Source organism: Sycon ciliatum, chromosome 8, assembly GCF_964019385.1.
Source record: "Sycon ciliatum chromosome 8, ocSycCili1.1, whole genome shotgun sequence".
NCBI classification, from domain to species: Eukaryota; Metazoa; Porifera; class Calcarea; order Leucosolenida; family Sycettidae; genus Sycon; species Sycon ciliatum.
Genome location: NC_088650.1, coordinates 25,938,010 through 25,957,973, shown reverse-complemented (window position 1 = coordinate 25,957,973; position 19,964 = coordinate 25,938,010). Strand labels below are relative to the sequence as shown.

At 46.8% G+C, this 19,964-nt stretch overlaps 1 protein-coding gene across 1 annotated transcript in view; it reads right to left on the bottom strand.

The window, feature by feature from the left end:
• Nucleotides 1–19,964, bottom strand: part of LOC135822499 (protocadherin Fat 4-like) — a 137,762-nt gene that overhangs the window by 7,906 nt on the left and 109,892 nt on the right. Inside the window, exons 87-105 of the mRNA XM_065335280.1 lie at nt 19,825–19,936; nt 19,215–19,310; nt 18,219–18,386; nt 17,773–17,934; nt 17,193–17,393; nt 16,856–16,975; nt 16,384–16,536; nt 15,297–15,453; nt 14,864–14,949; nt 14,342–14,506; nt 13,391–13,560; nt 12,918–13,052; nt 11,614–11,716; nt 11,141–11,275; nt 9,894–9,968; nt 8,831–8,974; nt 8,026–8,259; nt 7,379–7,544; nt 6,477–6,598 (exon numbers count right to left, since the gene is read on the bottom strand). Of these exons, the coding sequence (XP_065191352.1) occupies nt 6,477–6,598; nt 7,379–7,544; nt 8,026–8,259; nt 8,831–8,974; nt 9,894–9,968; nt 11,141–11,275; nt 11,614–11,716; nt 12,918–13,052; nt 13,391–13,560; nt 14,342–14,506; nt 14,864–14,949; nt 15,297–15,453; nt 16,384–16,536; nt 16,856–16,975; nt 17,193–17,393; nt 17,773–17,934; nt 18,219–18,386; nt 19,215–19,310; nt 19,825–19,936 (2,704 nt within the window). The remainder of the gene's footprint in view (nt 1–6,476; nt 6,599–7,378; nt 7,545–8,025; nt 8,260–8,830; nt 8,975–9,893; nt 9,969–11,140; nt 11,276–11,613; nt 11,717–12,917; nt 13,053–13,390; nt 13,561–14,341; nt 14,507–14,863; nt 14,950–15,296; nt 15,454–16,383; nt 16,537–16,855; nt 16,976–17,192; nt 17,394–17,772; nt 17,935–18,218; nt 18,387–19,214; nt 19,311–19,824; nt 19,937–19,964) is intronic.

Genomic DNA, 19,964 nt, shown 5'->3' with positions numbered 1-19,964 from the left:
GAGGTCAAAACCACTTTCTCCCCAATTTCGCTGAACGTTTCAGGGTTGAAGCTTCATGAGAGTCAGCTATCAATCCTTAAATTTTGCTAGTGTATCAGGAATCCTTCCCTATGTTCGGGGCCTGTGAAAGCCACACACACACGTTTGCATTTTATACACCGAAATACAAGAAAAACTAACTTTTCCAAACAGGAGTTCGCTTTTCTTTTGATCCTATGAGGTAGGCTTGTACTAGATGATGAGAATCATAAGTAAATTTAAATTCTTTTTCCGGAATTCAGTGCGGCACTATACAGTAGAGTCGCGCTGAAGAACGTGGAGAGCCCAAGTACGTCCAGCCTGAAACACTAGGAACGCCACAGCCTAAAGTTAAGAAGGGCGGTGTTGGCTTTCTGGCAGCTTGTGGGATAAATATGATTCAGTACGGATTGTTTCTAAGAACGGGTTGTAAGAACGCAGCCAGATTGCGGAAAAAATAAGAACGTCCCAGGCTAGCCCCTTGGAAACAACGTTCTTGGGCGCGTCACTCTACTGTGATCACACACTGCGGAATCAAATACACTGGAATGAAGTATGAGAGACGATCTTTTCTTCGCATATTTCTGTATACAGGAGGTGAACGAGCTCAACTACCTACCATTATTTCGCCATTACTTTATGAAACTAACTTAGTGCAATGCAAATAGCAATACAAAGTCAATCATTTTCGGGCCAATTTTGCAAATTTCGAATTTCAAAGCATTTTGGCACCGTATCAAACCGGGGCCAGGAATAGCGGTTTCGTGTCCTCACACAGAAGCCTGTGCCTTCAACCAGTGTATTCTCGGTTAGAAATCTACGCTAACATGACCTACTACCATGGACATTACTGGCATGATTATACAAAGCAGCATATGCAGCCTGGAATTTTGTTGTTCCCCAAACCTGTCTCTTTCTGATAGAACGCCATGTTTGGGCTACTTCGAGGGGCCATAACACCTCCAACTGAAGTGCCCAAATAGATATTCTATTTTAGCATTCCGCGCACGCAGACGGCATGCAGGCAGGCATACATCATTAGCATTCCGCGCACACAGACGGCATGCAGACAGGCATACACCACACGAATAAGGCTAGGTTGTGTTGGGTAAGTACTGGTGACCAGGAACTGGTTGGTCTTTGCCGCAAGGTAGGCACGAGCCCGTGAGGCTGCGAGTGCCGCAGAAAGGCAGAAGCCCGGAGGCTGTGATTGCCGCAGGAAGGCAGAAGCCCGGAGGCTGTGATTGCCGCAATGGAAAGGCAGGACCATAAGGCCATAATGCCGCAATAGAAAGGCAGACCAGTTATGAGTGACTCGCCACCAGGTTTATTGTACTTGAAGTAGGAATGATGCAATGTAGTATTAATGGTTAGTGGTGGGATGGTGGGTCAGCAAAAGACAAAGGCAGCAGGATGCAAGTCGGGCATGAGCCAAAGCAGAGAAGACTCAAAACTGAGAATGGCAAGGAGATGTGCCACGTTGCGGACTCGGACCCGATCAAAACTGAATTAATTATTGTGATGGCGTACGCATAAATTAATGTGATGCACAGCAGGCGGTCTTGCCGGTCGCGGCAAGGCGCGCTAAACAAGTGCCGCGGCCAGAACCGTAGAGGGCGCTGTAGCGCAGCAGATACGTAGTTGCGAGATGTGCGCCTACGCTAAACTGAATTCATTACATGAATACATCATTAGCATTCCGCGCACGCAGACGGCATGCAGGCAGGCATACATCATTAGCATTCCGCGCACACAGACGGCATGCAGACAGGCATACACCACACGAATAAGGCTAGGTTGTGTTGGGTAAGTACTGGTGACGAGGAACTGGTTGGTCTTTGCCGCAAGGTAGGCACGAGCCCGTGAGGCTGCGAGTGCCGCAGAAAGGCAGAAGCCCGGAGGCTGTGATTGCCGCAGGAAGGCAGAAGCCCGGAGGCTGTGATTGCCGCAATGGAAAGGCAGGACCATAAGGCCATAATGCCGCAATAGAAAGGCAGACCAGTTATGAGTGACTCGCCATACCGCCAGTACATACCCATACACAACAGTATTGCAGTGCAGCATAGCATAGTTCATTATGAGGGAATTGTGTGAATTGAGAAACATCGGTGTCAGGGAGATGATCTTACTGAGGATAGTTTGCTGGCCAGCGTTCGGGCCGATGACGGTGGTGTCCGGATGTAGCGTAGGCATGCATCACTGCGCCACCGTCCCGCGGAGCGGATCTGGTGGTCGGGGACGCCAGCAAGGGCAGCAGTGGTAGCGGCCCCGATACGGAAGCTGTGGCCTGCATAGTCCTGCCAGTTTGCCACGCCGCTGGTGCTAAGCAGCGTGCGTACGTGGGCTGTAAAAGTGCTGCGGTTGAGGCGTTGCCCGTTGGCCAGGATGAACACAGCACTGCCTGGACGAGCAGAGGCGGTTGCAGTGAGGTAGGTGAGCATGGCTCTCACAGCGCAGTATGGCGGCACCGCTGGCCCGATCAGCACCGTCGTACCTTCCCCGGACGGGTCTGTCTTCGAGCGTGGTAGGTGCACATGGAGCATCCCTGACTCGAATGTCAAACAGCCGCGCGTGGTAGGTGCTTCTAGCAGTTCACCGCATCTGAAGAAACCAAAGAACACGGCAAGCATAGCGGCATGCAGGCAGCGCTTGTCGTGAGGGCACATGGCTGGAGCAGCTAGGCAGGTGTCAACCAGACTGCAGAGAATAGGAAACGTGATTGGCAGCCGGGGGCGGACAGCGGCTACTCCATGGCAACGGCAAATACCGCGTACCACTCGCTTGAGGAAGTGCGCGCCCTCGGTCGGGTCGACATAACCGAGCTCCAGGTGCAGGTTCTTGATAGCACTGAGGTAAACCTTAATAGTCACTGGTCTGACCGACTGGGTTAGGGAGGCAGCAAAACTACTCAGCATTAGGTCTGAAGCGGGAAACGGGGACCATCTTTGAAGTTGGCAGAACTTGAGATACTTAGATTCGCCGGCGGAATACGTTCGTCTGGTGTTGTCGGATAGAGCGTGAGCAGCATATCGTGCTGCTAATTCGTCCGCGGCAGTTAGAATGACTGGAACAGGTCGGCTGTCGCCCGAGCTCCCGGAACCGCCTCGCGAAACGCCTGCATGTTAAAACGAGACAGAGCATCAGCGGCTTTGTTAGTGCATCCTGGAATATGCTTTGCTGACAGAATGAAGCCAAAGTTAGCGCACATGAAGAACAGCCGTCGTATCAGGTCCATGACTGGGGGGGAGCGGCTACAACCATTGGACAGGCATGCCACTACGGCTTCGTTATCGCAGTACACGAGTATGCGGAGCTTGCGCCATTCAAGGCCCCAGGAGGAGCAAGCTGCGGCAATGGCGAACATCTCCTTCCACTCGATGGAGTAGTCGGCTTGTTCCGGCAACCACTGTCCCTGGATCCAGCGATGGCCATAACATGCGCCCCAGCCGATCGAACCGCTGGCATCGGTAAACAATTGGATGTCGGGAGACGGGGTCCAATTTGGCATATGAAAGAAGGACTTTCCGTTCCATTGCGAGAGGAGGCGTTGCCACCACTTCAGGTCTTCCAGGGCCTCGACTGAGAGTTTGATCTTATAGTGTGGCTGACTGTAGCGGTGACAAATATCCCAGAGTCGGCGCATGAATGTCCGACCAGGTATAATTACCCGAGCTGCGAAGGAGAGTTTTCCCAATAGTGAGTCGAGTTCGCGTTGGGTCATGTCGCCACGGTTGACATACTGGTCGAGCAAGGTGCGGAGATCTTGCAACTTGGTGTCTGGTAGCCGGGCCTCCAGTCTGCCACAGTCCAGCTCGATGCCCAGGAACGACAGCACTTGAGCTGGACCTTCCACTTTGTCAGGTGCCAAGGGGACTTGGACATAGTTAAAACAGCGAAGCAGGATTGAAGCACGTTGGTTCGCCACCAGCTCCGATGGAGAAATGCAAAGGAAATCATCTAGATAATGGAGCAGGTCAGTAATAGAAAACTCATAGCGAGCAATCCATTCAAGGCAGTCGGCAATAGAGTTAAAAATGGCAGGGCTGGAGCGTAAGCCAAAGGGGAGCACAGTGTCGAAATAATATTGGTTTTGCCAGTGAATACCTAGCAGAGGCCAGTCTTCCTGCCGCACAGGTACAATGCGGAAAGCACTCCGAATGTCAAGTTTGAAAAGATAAGCAGAACGACCGTACTGCATAATGGCATCGATCGCGTGATCAATAGTGATGTAATGCAAGCTGAAATCTTCACGTGAAATTCCATCGTTAACACTTTGACCCTCTGGGCTAGAGAGATGGTGGATTAAACGAAAGCGGCCGTTCTTTTTCGGAACGCAGCCAACACCGGAGCAATGAAAAAAAGGAAAAAGCGAGGAGGAAAAAGGACCTAGCAGTTCAAAGCGGGAGCAACATTCTTGCAGGTATTTGGTAATAAAATCGGGATGCATCCTCGCAGAAGGTAAGTTAGGGGAGAACATGCTGCTTTGGCGTGGGCCATTGAAGCCGATGTCAAAACCATACGTAAGGCCATGAAGTACATATTTAACAAAAGCTTGATCGGGGTGTGCACGCAGTAAGGAACGGAGGCGATTAACGTGAATAGGTGTGCGGCAAGTGTGAAAGAATGTAGGGTGTGTCCGGAGAATGCTACTATCGAGATGCAGTTCATTAAGCTTTGTTCTGCCGCTGGTTGCCAGTGGAGAAGCGACGCGGGCAGGAGGGGCGGGCATGTGCGCCCTCACATTGGGAGCAGACGTGGGCAAATTTACAGTCGGTGTTGGAGCATCGACCTTGCTGGAAATTCCGGCAGATCTCTTTGCCAGACTTGGTGTAGGCAGACCGTGGTGCAAACTGCTGGTTTGGTACTCGGGAGGCACGAAAAGGGCACTGGCTACCCGATGGAGGGTGAGTGATCCGGCATGTGCTACACTGCGGGCGTGAGCGGCCTGTCATTTTCAGTTGCCAGAGATTGCCGTCAATGGCGTCCCAACGCTTACTGGGGTCAAGAGAGATTGCCAGACGGAACTCCCGGTCATATTCGAGCCAGGCCTCCGGATAGTATGAGGAGTTGGCCGATACAATGGTGGCCTGATATGCCATCAGTTCGGAGAAACGGCTGGGTGCGTGCGAGCATAGTACGAACATATATCTGGACCAGGCTTCTAGCCATGTAACCAGGTCGTGAACATGCCTACGAACTTTCTCGACATGCCCGCCAGAGCTGGGATCCAGCAGCTCAACAGTCCTGGACCCACTGAAATTCAACTGAATCGTGTCACGCTTTGGTGCCCCAAGAGCTTCCGGTAACAGTGTATTCAAATCAACACACTCACCTCGCAAAATCCTCTCTCTCACGTGAGACGGCACGTTCAGTGGATGAGATAGAGAGCCAGCACCCGGACCAGTTGGCGCAGCATTTCCGGTGGGTACGGCCATGGCGGGGGAAGGCTGCGAGGATCCGATGGTGGCAAGCAGTGGGGAGACCGTTTCTGCCAGGGCGGCGGTGACGGCTTTCTGGACTTCGTCAGATATAAATTGCTTGAATTGTCCGCCGTCGAGTGGTGAGGCAGCGTTACTCGGCAGCTCGGGGTCCGCAGCCGAAGAAACAGGTGGGTCGGGAACAGGGCTAGGTGCTGCGCGACGGGTTCTCTTCCTGGTGCCCGACATGACTAGGCAATGACAGTTCGGTCAGCAAAAGACAAAGGCAGCAGGATGCAAGTCGGGCATGAGCCAAAGCAGAGAAGACTCAAAACTGAGAATGGCAAGGAGATGTGCCACGTTGCGGACTCGGACCCGATCAAAACTGAATTAATTATTGTGATGGCGTACGCATAAATTAATGTGATGCACAGCAGGCGGTCTTGCCGGTCGCGGCAAGGCGCGCTAAACAAGTGCCGCGGCCAGAACCGTAGAGGGCGCTGTAGCGCAGCAGATACGTAGTTGCGAGATGTGCGCCTACGCTAAACTGAATTCATTACATGAATACATCAATATCGATTTTTTTAGTACATGAACACAAACATTTACAGAAGCGGAAAGGTTAACACTGCATTGCTGCCCTGTACGCGAACTGTTCTTTTATTATTATTACACAAAAAGACTTGCTTGCAAAATACATACACAATAACATCCAGTTGTGCAAATGTCTAGACTAAGGACACCTCCACAGTTGGTGATCATCTGTTCAATCTCAGTTCATTGGTCCAGTTACAATGAATGTGAGAAGCGGATGCTTCCACGAGCAGGAAAAACTAAAAAGTTACCGGTAAGTCTGGTGTCAGAACGCCCATGTACACCCTTGCCCACGTAGACCCTTGCCCACGTAGACCCTTGTTTGATCACTTGATGCTCCAAACACCAGAAAGGTTTGGCGGTAACATACAGTGTATCAGCATAGGAAATAGAATCGAGTGCACTCATAAACACGACAGCCGATTGGTGTCAAATAGAAAATCTTACACGATGGGTGAGTCTAGGAAAACCACTGTCCTCTGTTTGTATCAAGACAGGCCATGAGTCTTCACTTTCATAGTCCAACCTCCTCAGTAGGATTAAGGTATTGCCATGGATACCAAACATAGCTGAGCACATAGAATGCACAGTCACATGTCAATTGTTGTAGTATCAATAGTATTGATAAAATGACAAAGAGAGAAAGAGAGAAAGAGAGAGAGAGACAGACACAGACACAGACACAGACTGAGGCAGAAGCAGAGAGGGAAAGAGGGAAACACAGACAGAGAGAGAGAGAGAGAGAGAGAGAGAGAGAGAGAGAGAGAGAGAGAGAGAGAGAGAGAGAGAGGGATAGAGAGAGAGAGAGAGAGAGAGAGAGAGAGAGAGAGAGAGAGGGAGAGAGAGAGCGAGAGAGAGAGAGGGAGGGAGGAGAGATGGAGAGGGGGAGGGGGGGGGGGAGAGAGAGAGACAGGAGGAATTCGAAATAAGACTAAAGGAGAAGGCAAATGCTGTAGAGCACCATTGACTCACCGCCCACCTATTGTGTGACTTCAGCGTACATACCAAGTCATGTCGCTGAAACTACGCACAAAACATGCTAGTCCAGGCTTTCTAGTGAACGGAACTATACACCACCCATCATAGCAAGTCTGAGATTTCCCACTTTTAATGCTTTAGAAAATCACACAGCCTCTGAAACCCTTGATCTATTTCCCCAAACATATTAGACACCTGGGGTGTGGTACATTAAGAGGAGGGTAATGATACTTCATACTGTACGCTTCTTTCTCTGGGGAGCAATCCGACATTGTCAAACAAACAGCGTATTTCGTCAAACCTTTTGTATGGAAACTACACATGAGTCGCGCTGATATACCAATGACCAATGCATAGACGAGATTGCTTACAGCTATCCGTGATGTTCAGGTAGGGCAGAACAGTGTACGTGTATGTCTGGCCAATATCACCATCCTTAGTTGACAATGTACCGATGTCAGTACCGAGCGGTGAGTCCTCTGCAACACCGGTGCTGTTCAGCACAACTTCAGTTGGCGGATCATTCTCATTGATAACCTGAACCATAAAAGCAGGCAATTTTTTAAAGTCTTGCAATCAAACAATGAAAGTGAACTTCCATGCCTGCATTTATTTCAGGTGCGCATCAAAGCTCTTTTCAGTCATCTACTCCCAAGCATGGTGCTCATGTGTTGCAAGTGGTGCTGGGCCTGTTGGCACTATACGCTGTACGTCCACGCTCCACATGGCTGACTTACAAGGAGGACATCGTTCATTTACTATACGGGTGCTAGTCTCTCGTCAGAATTGGTCATACTGAAAGCTCAGTTTCATAGATAATCCACAATCTCCACGCTGGAGGCAAGTCATTCATTTCAGATAAACTTGACTTCATACCAAAAGTGTTTGCTCCCCACAGCGGAACTTGCACTACCACTATCTTGACTTCATCATGAGACCCACAAAATCATCACATTATTAAGAGAAAACACACCCTACGAAAGAATGGGATGTATCAACGGGCCCTCAAACTCCTTACCGAGACATTGAATTGTTTTCGACTAGATAAAACAGGATTTCCATCATCAGTAGCAATCACAGTCAGCGTGTACAAACGCCTGCTCTCAAAATCCAAGTTCATTGTAGTCTCCAGAATGTGATTATAGACCAGTACTAATGGCACATCTGTGGTATTCTGATCTTGTAATGTAAATGTGATGTTCTGGCGGTGGGTAACTTCGTTGTCCGGATCTTTAGCAGACACTGTGCCGAGCTGTACAAAAGCAAACCAAGCAGCTGGATTGGATTGCTGACTTGACATTTTATGACATCGTTTTTTTAGATCTTGAAGTACGCTTCGCGAAGCTTCATTGCACTTGAATAGTTTGCAGGCAACCTGCCTACACTCGAGAGACCACTGCATTTCACACCAATCCATTAGAAGTATCGTTTCAACGTTTCGGTCTTCATGACCATCATTAGGAATGCCATTATTTTTTAAATGCAGCTTTAACCTACCACACGGCAGGCATGATCTGTACTCTATTACAAAGTTACCCATAACCACGCCAGGCTCAACACCCGACCAACACGAGCCTAACTCCAGCTAACAATTATTTTCGTAAACATTGAGAAAACATATAACCCCGGTACACTGCACCTGTGATGCGTTTATGCAATGCAACATAACTTAGGACGGAAGCTCACATTCCATTAAATTTTAAAAATATCTCTAGAGCCGTGCGCATGATAGAATTGCAAAAGGATTCCCGGCTAAAATAGTGAAACACAGACAACTGATGCTTTTGAGACCTGCCTATGTTTTTTCCAGTCTGGAGTCTTACCTGTGCATGGGGTCCAAGCCTTTCAGCAACACGGGTGTTAGACAACATAATCATGGTGGGTGCTTCATTGACATTCTTCAGTGTGATGGTGAACTGCTTGTTCATGAAGAGAGGATTGACCTTATCATTATCCCAGCATTGAATCTACGCGAACAAGAAGTGGCAAACAAGCAGACAGAACACAGTGTATAGGATACAGTGGGTACTGAGTTGTGACTACTAGTACTTGATCCGCCTCATCAATATTGTCGCTTATCTTTCAGCTTTGTTTTCATGTCGCCAATGTTCACTTGGCAGCCCATTTCATCCCAATTTTGGTTAGTAAGTTATTTTACTAGTACCTGAAAGGAAAAGGCTAGATTTCGAGTGGATTTCGAGAGCGAAAGGTGGGTGATTCTGATTGATATCGACTTCCCTTCAGAAAATAGCCAGGCAGCGGAGAGAGGAAGAGAGATGAGCTAGCTTGCAAAAGCGAGAGAGTCGATCCCGAGCAAAAATGTTTGTCACCCTATACTGTGCCTTCCATCGTACCAAGTTTTATCACCTCAAATGCACGTGTCATTATCCAAAGTCTAAGTTCAAATTTTCGAAAGATAAGCGACACTATTGATGACGCGGATCAAGTAGCACATTGTAAACCCATGTAAACCCATTGGAAACCCGTGTAAACCCATGTAAACCCATGTAAACCCATGTTAACCCATGTAAACCCATGTAAACCTTGGTTCAATCACCTTTACTTGCCATCATGTGAGTACTTGTGTGTAGCCCCGTTGATGGACTCTCGAAAACAATCGGATTCTAGTACAGCATCTTCTTCACTGCTAACTTCGACACACGATCAATCCAGCTCGGTTGAACTCCGTGTTTGTTCGTTTAACGGTACAACAGCTTGTCCGTAAAAAAATGGCTGAGTGATGGTACGCAGTACTGATACCAAAGAACTGCCCTTTCATCCACACTGTTCTTGATTTGCTGTTGCATGAGCAACCATTCCTTCTGCTATACCGACTAATATTATACTCTTAGTCTGGACAGTATCCATGTTTTCCCAATAGCTTACCTCAATGAAATGCGTAGGGTCATTTTCAAAGTCCAGGTTGTCCTTCGAAACCACCAGCGTAGTCAGATTTACAACCTGCGCAGCAGAGAATGAGCACAGTAAGTAAAACTCCGAATCGAAACAGAAGAACCAAAGTTTAGTAGCAGAATTATTTACTTGAAGAGACTGTGGCAGCTCAAGAAAGAGATCAATTTGCTACCAATCAGAATCATTAATATGCATTTAACAACCACACAAGCCGACCTGTTTGGGAGCTATTACGCGTTGTATTATCAGGGCATAGGCAACAATTGCCGCATGCAGTATGCAATACTATGGACCAATGCCGTAGTATCGCAGGCAACAATTGCCGCATGCAGTATGCAATACTATGGACCAATGCCGTAGTATCGCAGGCAACAATTGCCGCATGCAGTATGCAATACTATGGACCAATGCCGTAGTATCGCAGGCAACAATTGCCGCATGCAGTATGCAATACTATGGACCAATGCCGTAGTATCGCAGGCAACAATTGCCGCATGCAGTATGCAATACTATGGACCAATGCCGTAGTATCGCAAGCACCAATGTGCGTTAGACTGGCCAATGCCAGGGCTAATGGGGGCAACAATTGCCCGGCGTGTCAATACACGCATACGGTAGGGATGCACTTGTGAGCACATGTAGGCGCACTTGGCTCAATGCCGGCCTGACCCACGATCCCTACCGTTCTCCCTTCCGGGATGGCTTAGAATATAATGATGGTCAGAGATGATGGGGTGGGTGGTGGTGCTCAAAAACTGGCCAAGGTTGTCAAGCGATCTGACTGTTGGCGCAGCAAGGGTGAAGAAGAAACAGCATGGAGAGCCGGAGTAATGCGCATGCTCCGCGTGGTCCCGTGCCGGGGCGCGGGAGTTCGGAGTGCGTGTTCTGCACGGGCACGTGATGCGCTATGGCAAGTACGTGCAAATTATGTTAGGAATGTAATTGTTGGTGGGTTGCTAACTTCACTTACCGTGCCATGCACGGAAACTTATATTTAAAAGGGATAAGTTATAATGGCTTCTGTGTTTAGTTTTCAATACTGCCATTCTTATAGGAAGAAAAATCCTCTTGCTTAGGACTACCACAACATCCACCACCAACTCGGCCATCCTTCACAACTGCCAGCAGCTGCAACAGCAGCAGTACCACCACCACCAACATCACCAAGACATGCAGTCCCCATAGAAGAAAGAAACAGAACCTGGAACAGAGCTAAATACCTTGAAGGATCGTGACTTGGCATCGAGTACACTACAGCTGAAGTGTTGAGAACTGGTATGGAGGCTGTCAGCATTGTCCGGATCTGTAACAGTCAGATGCCCAACCAGAGCTCCAACCCGGCTATTCTCGTCCACCTACAAAACCAGAATCGCATGTGAGAGATGATTTTGAAGCGTACATCACATTTTAGTCAACCGCTAAGCGTGTACCGCAGGCAAAGAATGCCTCAAGATGGCGCCTGTAACAGTTTTTAGACTATGACATGTGCAACACAGTGCATCTAAGGTGCTCTCAGTTAACTCCAAGCTGAGTGAGGGCCTGAAGTACAATTAGGCAACTGTGGCATACTTTTAATCAAGAAGACAAGAAGAGCTCACACAGTGAAGCTAGTCCGCGCAAAGTAACAAGAAATAGCACAGTGAGGTCCAGTGTCTGTTACGTTGCTGCTTTTCTCTTCCATACAATATCTTACCTCGTCATTATCCAAGGTGATGTCACTCGGTGCTTCGTTGACATCACTGATATTCACTATGATGATGTCCACAAAATCGTAGCTGGGTGTGAGGCCAAGGTCACTGATAAGGAACGCCAAAAACACCGGATAACACATTTCCTCTCAACAAACACAAAATGCTAAAAGTCGTACCGGTCTCCCGTACAATCAGGCGTGAATTATCACTTACTAGGCATTACTCAAGCAAACATGGATACATGGATGCGGCTGAGAGGGTTTTCAGGACTTGTGCCAGTTTTTGTTTGAATTATCCCCTCACTCCAACCGTTAGGCACTGCATCTACCACTGGATTCACTGGATGTTAGCAGCCTTTGTGACTTCTCTTGGGGACAGAGACGAAATTTTACTTATTTTTACTCACGGAACACGCTATATCTTTAATTAAGACAGAGGCTTGAAATAGAGGTGTAACGCACAGTTTGATGCAACATGTTATATTGTTAGTAAGAACATACAGCAATAGTGACTTTCAAGTCACCATTGCCGCATTTGTTAAAAGTATTGCTTGCATTCTAGTGAGTAGCCAGGATATTCTAATAACTGTTCTTAAAGTGTACACCTAGACAAGACACACCACGCAGCATGTGACAATACAGTGGAGTGACGGGATACCAGTCTTTTGCGTCTTCGTGTTTGGCCAAAGAGGCAGTCAGAGCTGCCTTGGGCCAAAGTCGTGAGAAATCCCAATCGAATAGGTTGTAACTTGCAGCCACTTCCTTCAAAAGTGTGTGACGGCTCGTTGCAAGACAACAGGCCACACACGTATACTGGAGTATGATGTGCATATATGTACCATGGCAACAGCGATTAAAACTCACCAACCACTACAATATTGGTTCTGGCTACAGCTGAGGAATATCAGCAGGGAGCAGGGCAGTGTCAGGTATAAGCTTGATGAAACAGCAATGAGAACATGTGGTATCCAGCCATGAACGAACAGGGAAATAGAAATTCAGCCAGGTTTTACAAAAATTAGGACAGGTAGGCCATGGCAAAATGTATGGAGAAAAAAAGTAAATAAGTAAATTATCGTATCCGTTCCCGAAGGGAACTCAACCAGATTTTTGGGATTTAAAGTGGGTTTTTGATCCTCAATTCGGCCCAAATCCGACTTTCAAAAGCCAACGGGACAGTTTCCGATGAACGGACTGTAGGTATGCCCATACTTGCATTGGACTGTGCACAGTTATACGTCGCTTGGAATTCACCTCGGCAGAATTACATAAAGGAAGGGAGAACATCAATCCGATTCGCAACTAACCTTGTCCTAATCCACACAGTGTAACTTGATGTGGTCTCGTAATCAAAGCTGTAGTTCCCAGTTGACAGCACGCCGTTCGTTTCATTGATCACAAACATATCGGATAGACTTGGATCCATGGACGACGAATTTAGCCTGAGATCAAGTACAATCACAGAACACATGCATTGCGCGAAAAATTGAATTTCACACACTGATATTTTGCAGAATAGCCTGCAGATTTCAACTAAAAAAATACTTATTAACCACCTCAAAGTACAAGCACATGTCAAACAAATGTTTCGACAATGATTTATCCAGTCAGAGTCCAGCTCTTGCCTCCTGATCCAAGAATGTCCTTTTTTTAAAGCATTCCGCGTGAGTGTTGGTTTGAGTTGCAAGTACTCCAACAATTATGAAGTTAGCAAAATTCGGATCAAACAACCCCACCCCTGCTTTGTGTGATTGCTTCTCATACAGCGCATGACACTTACAAAATACCAGGAGCAACTCCAAGAACTTCAAACGTGTGCAAATCACTGTCATCATCATCCACAGCAAGGACGTCAGCAACGTCTGTCCCGACTGGACTATCCTCCGCTAGGTTGCTGCCAGGAAACAACCTGAATCCTGTCGGTGGTTCGTTCAGGTTGTTAACATTGATCTTCAGGAGAATGATTGACAAGAACAGAGCACCATCTCAAGAATCATACTACGAAAACCGCCAGTATACATTACCCTGAACAGGGAAAGCGTTTTTTCTTTGCATTGGATACTAAGTACTCATGTTTGAGGACTCTTATTCATGCTTTTGCAGTAACTCGGTTTCGGGTATGGAGTATTCCGGCTTTGAAGAACTGATTTTTACATCGCTTGTAGGTACAATATAGAGGTTATGCAATTACATCATCAGCTGAGGTGCTTCAGCAAAGTCGCAGACATGTGACACAGTGCTGCACTTGCACTTGCAATTCAAGCTGCATACTTGGCGCCCGTTAGAAAACCTGTCATGAAATAATTCGCATAACCTCTATGCATAACTAACACCGTACATGGTTCCCTTGCTTTAAAGTTCTTCGACAGAAAAAGAGTCCTCTTCCGCTGGAATATCCGAGGCCCACACTCAGAGTACAACATGTGAGCTAGGACAAACAATCCGGCTGACTGTGTATGAACCGGTAAGTGCAGTACAACATGAAATATGTCAGCTAAATGTGAGGGTGTGGGGAGTAAGAGTGTAGGCGAAAAGTGCTGCGACACTGACAACAGGAAGAGGAGGAAGGGAAGAAAGAGGCCTCTCTTATCCCGTGTAGATCTCCAGTCAATGCCTTCTCGGATAATTATTGAGCTTTTCTGAAAATAGTCTGAAAATACACATACAACACGGATAATGGATAGACTTCACGGGCATTGGCCAAGCAACAGTGTTCCTGCTCTCAACTCACCTGGAATACGTTCAGCGTGGACAACCCACCAGAATCGGTGGACTCAACTGTTATAGGCCAAGCAGCTCTGACTTCATAGTCAAGCGATCCAGCGACAATCAGCTCATCGCCAACGATCACAAACGGAAGATTGGTCATTGCATGTACAATGCTGTACGTGAAGGACTAGAAGTCCAGATGAAACAAATCAGATGCACACAGGAATCAGCAAAATAATGATAATCACAACGAAACTCTCCACAAAGCACAGCATTGTAATCAGTCTGTACTGAGTCCAACAGCCCAACAGACAAAAACATACGTTGTACGCATGTATAAAGGTTTGAAAGCTGTGTCAGTACAGAAGACGAAGTTGGGGCTTCATACTGCGTCATAGATGCTTTCGATTACACATGAACGCTTGCAACACAAGAAGGCACTGGTATGACGACCCTACCAAGACATAATACCCATGCACTGAATCCGTCACACATCATTCCTATCATCATGACCATGTACACGCACAGCTGCGGCAGATCTCACCTGTACTGTGGCATGCTCATTGTCGGGATCGACTGTGCTGAAGATTCCAACAACCGTTCCATTGGGAGCATTCTCATCTAGGGTATCTGTGACATTCACAGGAGATGAGAAGGAAAGCATAAGAACCGTTTGGCTATTGAACCAACGCCCAAACAACCAGTGTCACTTCTTGCTGCATTTCCTTCAGCTTAAGCTCTTCGCGTGCACACACACACACACACACACACACACATACACACACACACTCACAAACACACACACACACACACACACACACACACACACACCATGCCCACAGTTTAACAATACCACATTTGATGTCAGATTGCTAAGCATGCATGTTGATACCGAAATGGGTGCAAGGTGAACATACACGAGCAATGCTCTCTATTCCGGTTTGACCCTTCAGGCTTATCAGGAGAACCCTACTTACCATTGCTAATGCTAGTTGATGTGGGTATCTCATTGGCATTCAATACATGTACACTGAACACCCAGGACAGTGATAATGTGGGTGCACCATCATCAGTGCAGCGTACAGCAATCGTGTAGTTTTGAACAGCTTCATAATCCAGACTGGCTTGCACAACCTGGCACAACGGACACCAAGAGCACAAAAGAAGCAAGGCATCATTTATTTACCAGTCTCACGTCAAAACTAATGCATGCCGCCAGGTAAACGTCCGTTAAGTCCCACTTACTGGTGCTTTTTGGTGCGTCGGGAAGCAGCTGTTAAGCAAATAGGCAATGGGTATATAAAGTCGCATGGGCGTCACAGGGCAGTGGGGAGTGGTCCGGGGTGTCCCCCAGGGGAAATAAATCGGATTTTTCGGCCCACAGGGCATATTTTATTTACCGTATTTTTCGAAGTATAGTGCGCACCTTTGTATAACGCGCACCCCCCAATCTTCATTGGGGCGCGCACTTCAATCTTCATTGAAGTACATGCATTTCATATTCGGAGCATAGTGCACACCTGCGATTTAGGGCCTAAAGTAGCACATCTAAAGTGCGCACTATACTCTGGAAAATACGGTAGCGCTCTTTGATTGCTTTGTTGGATGAATTGGGTGGTACAATCATGGTCGTACTGGTTGCACCGTGTGTGACACCACCCCTGAGTGAGTGGTCAGGTGAGACATGAGGCATACTGTGAGTATGGCAAGTGCAGCAATACGGACGAGTATTCCGAGGGAGTCGCCAATACCTCTTTTTCTCTTTTTCTAGCAAACACAGCCCAACTAAGAATCAGGGAAAGGGAAAAAGAGGGAGTGACACTGTACAACAAGACAATGGGGGGGGGGGGGGGAGGGGGTAGGGACGATGTGCGGATGTGATTGGTTCTTCCTACTTTTGGATCTGAGGAGAAAAAGACCAATAGAGCTGAAGAGAATAAGCATTGAGAACGGAAATCTCTCGCATGGCTGATTGTAAGAAAAAAAACGTAGCATGTGTGTGTGTGTGTGTGTGGGGGGGGGGGGGATGGTCGATTCCATCACACCAAATTAAAAACAATGTACCTTCACGATATTGTCGACTATGGTGAATATCCCTCCAGCATTGTCCATGGCAGAGCATGAAGCATTCTGCCAGTGTCCCTTCGGGCCAAAGTTATCCGGATCCGTGACAAGAAGCTCGCCAATCACGGTTCCGTTTGGACTATTTTCCAAAACCTGAAACACATCATGCATAGGCACACACACACACACACACACACACACACACACACACACACACACACACACACACACACACACACACACACACACACATACACACACACACATACACACACACACACACACACACACACACACACACACACAAACAAACACACAAACACACAAATCAACTTAGCAACATCCGGCGTCACCTAAGCCTAAACTGTTTGCAGTTTTATATTACGCTCTCTATGACAAATGCATGCAAGAAACACAACCAGTAATGCCCATTCTTTTTCTGAAGAATTTGCTTTGTACTTGAACCTCTTACCGTGAAGCCAGTGATGTTGATAGCAGTTGGGGCTTCATTCACATCCACCACATCAATGACAAACGCCTTCTCGATGTTCTTAGCTGGAATACCGTTGTCAGTGGATCGCACTTTGATCGTCTGCAGATTGGAGTAACGATGCGTGCACAAAAATACGCCAGCAACGGTCATTATGTATTAAAGTCAAGACAAAATGAGACTCTTAATGAGGATGTAGAAGTTGGAGAATAGAATATTCTCAATATCTTTGATCACAATGACTGGTTAACAAAAGTACTGGAATAATGTGATGACCCTCTGGACATGCTATAGGGAACAGGTGGAGTGACTTTCTTACCCATTGTTGCTGTTTCTCATAGTTTAGAGTGGCTATTGCAGCTGTGTATAGGCTGTTGTTGACAATGACAAACTGATTGCCCGGGTTAGAGGCGAGGCTGTACGTGTGAATGTGCGTCTTGTCCTGGTCCTGCGTTACAAAGTCTGTGATGTACACCATCTGTGAGTTCTCATCAATAGTCCTCGAGAGGATTTCAATGTCCTGGAACAGTATCAAGAATGAAATAAGAGAACAATGCATATTGGTAAGACAGAGCCTTCTAGCTACTGGATCAATGAGATCATGGTAATAAGGGTCAAGTAGGCATGCTGGTCAGCATTGCAGTACATTCATCAAATTCATACTTCGAACAGGCAGTGCACACTGGAATGTTGCAGCGTAGTGGGATTAAAATTATATTTTATATTTTTAAGCAGGTATTACAACATGGTTTCTTGAAGAAGGACCTCAAACCACCATATCAGCAGCAGTGCCAGTACCATGAGCAGTATGAATTACAAAATGAGTACCAAAGTATGCTGATGGTGGCGAGTTTGAGAGAAACGGTGAAAGGGAAAACAGGAAAGGGTACAGTACTTACGTGTGGCACATCGTTGGCGTCAACCACCTTGACCGTGAACCTCTGCACGTTGAAATGACCTGACTGGTCAGTTACTCGCACAACAACATCATGTGTCTTCACTGATTCATAGTTCAATGCGCCAGCTACAAGCAGCTGCGTCTGACAGGAAGAATGGTGACCCTGGATTGCAGGCAGGAAGCAGCAAAGAACAATCAAAAAAAAAAACACCTTTTCATGCAATTTATCTATGACCGGCCTGAGAAACTCATTTCTCACCACGTATCGAGGAAATAGTTGGTTTGCTTAGAGTGATGTCATTTCCTTCATTCAATGAGCCCTTGTCAAATACGAACAGCTCACCACAACTTCAGTCACATGCGTACCTCTAGCACATGTGAAGCATCCAGAGAACATACCCAAAATTAATATGTTTCACGCAATGCAGGATTTCTTGGCAAACTTACGTTGATATCTGTGACCCTTTGGCAGGAGACAGAAGAGCTAAGTGCCAACAGCCCGGAGGCATCATCATCCAGTGTGAATGTCAGAGTTTGGTTGTAATCAGGATCCACAGCCACGATTGTGCCCACAACCGTGCTAATTACGCTGTTCTCCTCAACTTCGGGCATGTCCTGCCAAAAAAAGTTACCAAGAAATGCGAGAACAACCAGGCCTCAAAATCTTTAGCTAGAAAAATACCTGCCACAGTAATTTCAACCGTAACCTGAACAAAGTTGCGCAAGGTGGAGAGAGTATAGACTTTCAAAAAGCATGCACATAATCAAGATCAGACCTCCTCAACCTAAAACCTCCACACCATCAAACTAGAACTCTACATCATCAACCTAAAAACTCTTGCTCAAGCTGAGACTCTCATTCTACCAGAATTGATTTGGGAAAGCCTTGACGACGTTGGTATTGTACGGTGAAGACTGCGACATTGATTCTTTGTATATTATCACATCGTTGTAGTCTTGCTCAATGAAATCCAGTCGCGGCACTCAAGTTTGCGCCTTGCACCAGTTCGAAGCCCAGTGTTCGCTGGTCTAGGGCTGCGCAACGCCCGGCGCATGCATGAGTGTATCGACTGGATTTCATTGAGCAGCACCCTACAGTCGTCCCTCTCTAATCCAGCACTTTATAAACCAGCACCATCGATAAACCAGCACAATTTTCAGTAGCCAAAATGTCCTCTTCATGCACATTGCAACAGTAAATCCGATTTGTTAATCCAGCACCCTCCCTAATCCAGCAGATTTTCCTTAGCACAAATGGTGCCGGATTATAGAGGGATCGCTGTACTTCGAATGTTGACGTTGATTGTTGGTTAGTTGCCTAGGATTAATCGAACAAGTTTCTGTTTCAATAAGTACTCAGAATGAAGTATATCTAGGGACATGAAGTTGTGTAGCTGTAGTTGAACCAATCCCTCAAGGCCATGTCTACCACTTGCTTCGTACCATAACAAAAGTCAGCTGTCCATCTGTGTCGGTGCAGTTCATGTACACCGGAGCTTCATGGACATCCAGCACTTCAATCAAGAACGTTTTGGTGATCTACATGACACATTGAAAACGAAACGGCAATCAGCACAATTATTAGATCATACGTCATAAGAACATGGTCATCCAATTTAATTGCTTCAAATTCATAGCATCTACCCATAGCTGAATGGATAGTTGTGGCACTCAGTACTAGCACTGAAAACCCATCCATCTTCTGAAAAAGAAGAAAAAGAGTTCTTCCGTGCACCTTCAAGATGCTAGGAATGCGTATGGCCTATGAGATGAACCAAAGCAAAAAAAGAAAGAAAAAATGGAGTGATTGTTAACATTGCTCCTCATCCTCAATATATCCGATGTGCAGTTACAAAGCAGCCGTTGTGTTGCGAAACCCATGAAGATAATCATGTGACTACCACAAGTTCACAATGGAAAACATATCTGATGGTTTACAATCAATGAAAGTTTCCTACCATTCATTAAAACACCGGTGCTAATGTGGTTTGAGTTTCATCAGGTAGCACACGCACAGCAGGTGCATGCATGCACACATCTACACCACACTTACATTCAAACTAGGTGTACCGTCATCCTTCATCAGCACGGTGATGTAATGTTTCTTGGAAATTTCAAAGTTTGCAGGCAAAGCCTTTTGTAGTTCACTGCCGACAATCTTGAACCTGAGAAGAAAAGAGAACATGTGTGCAC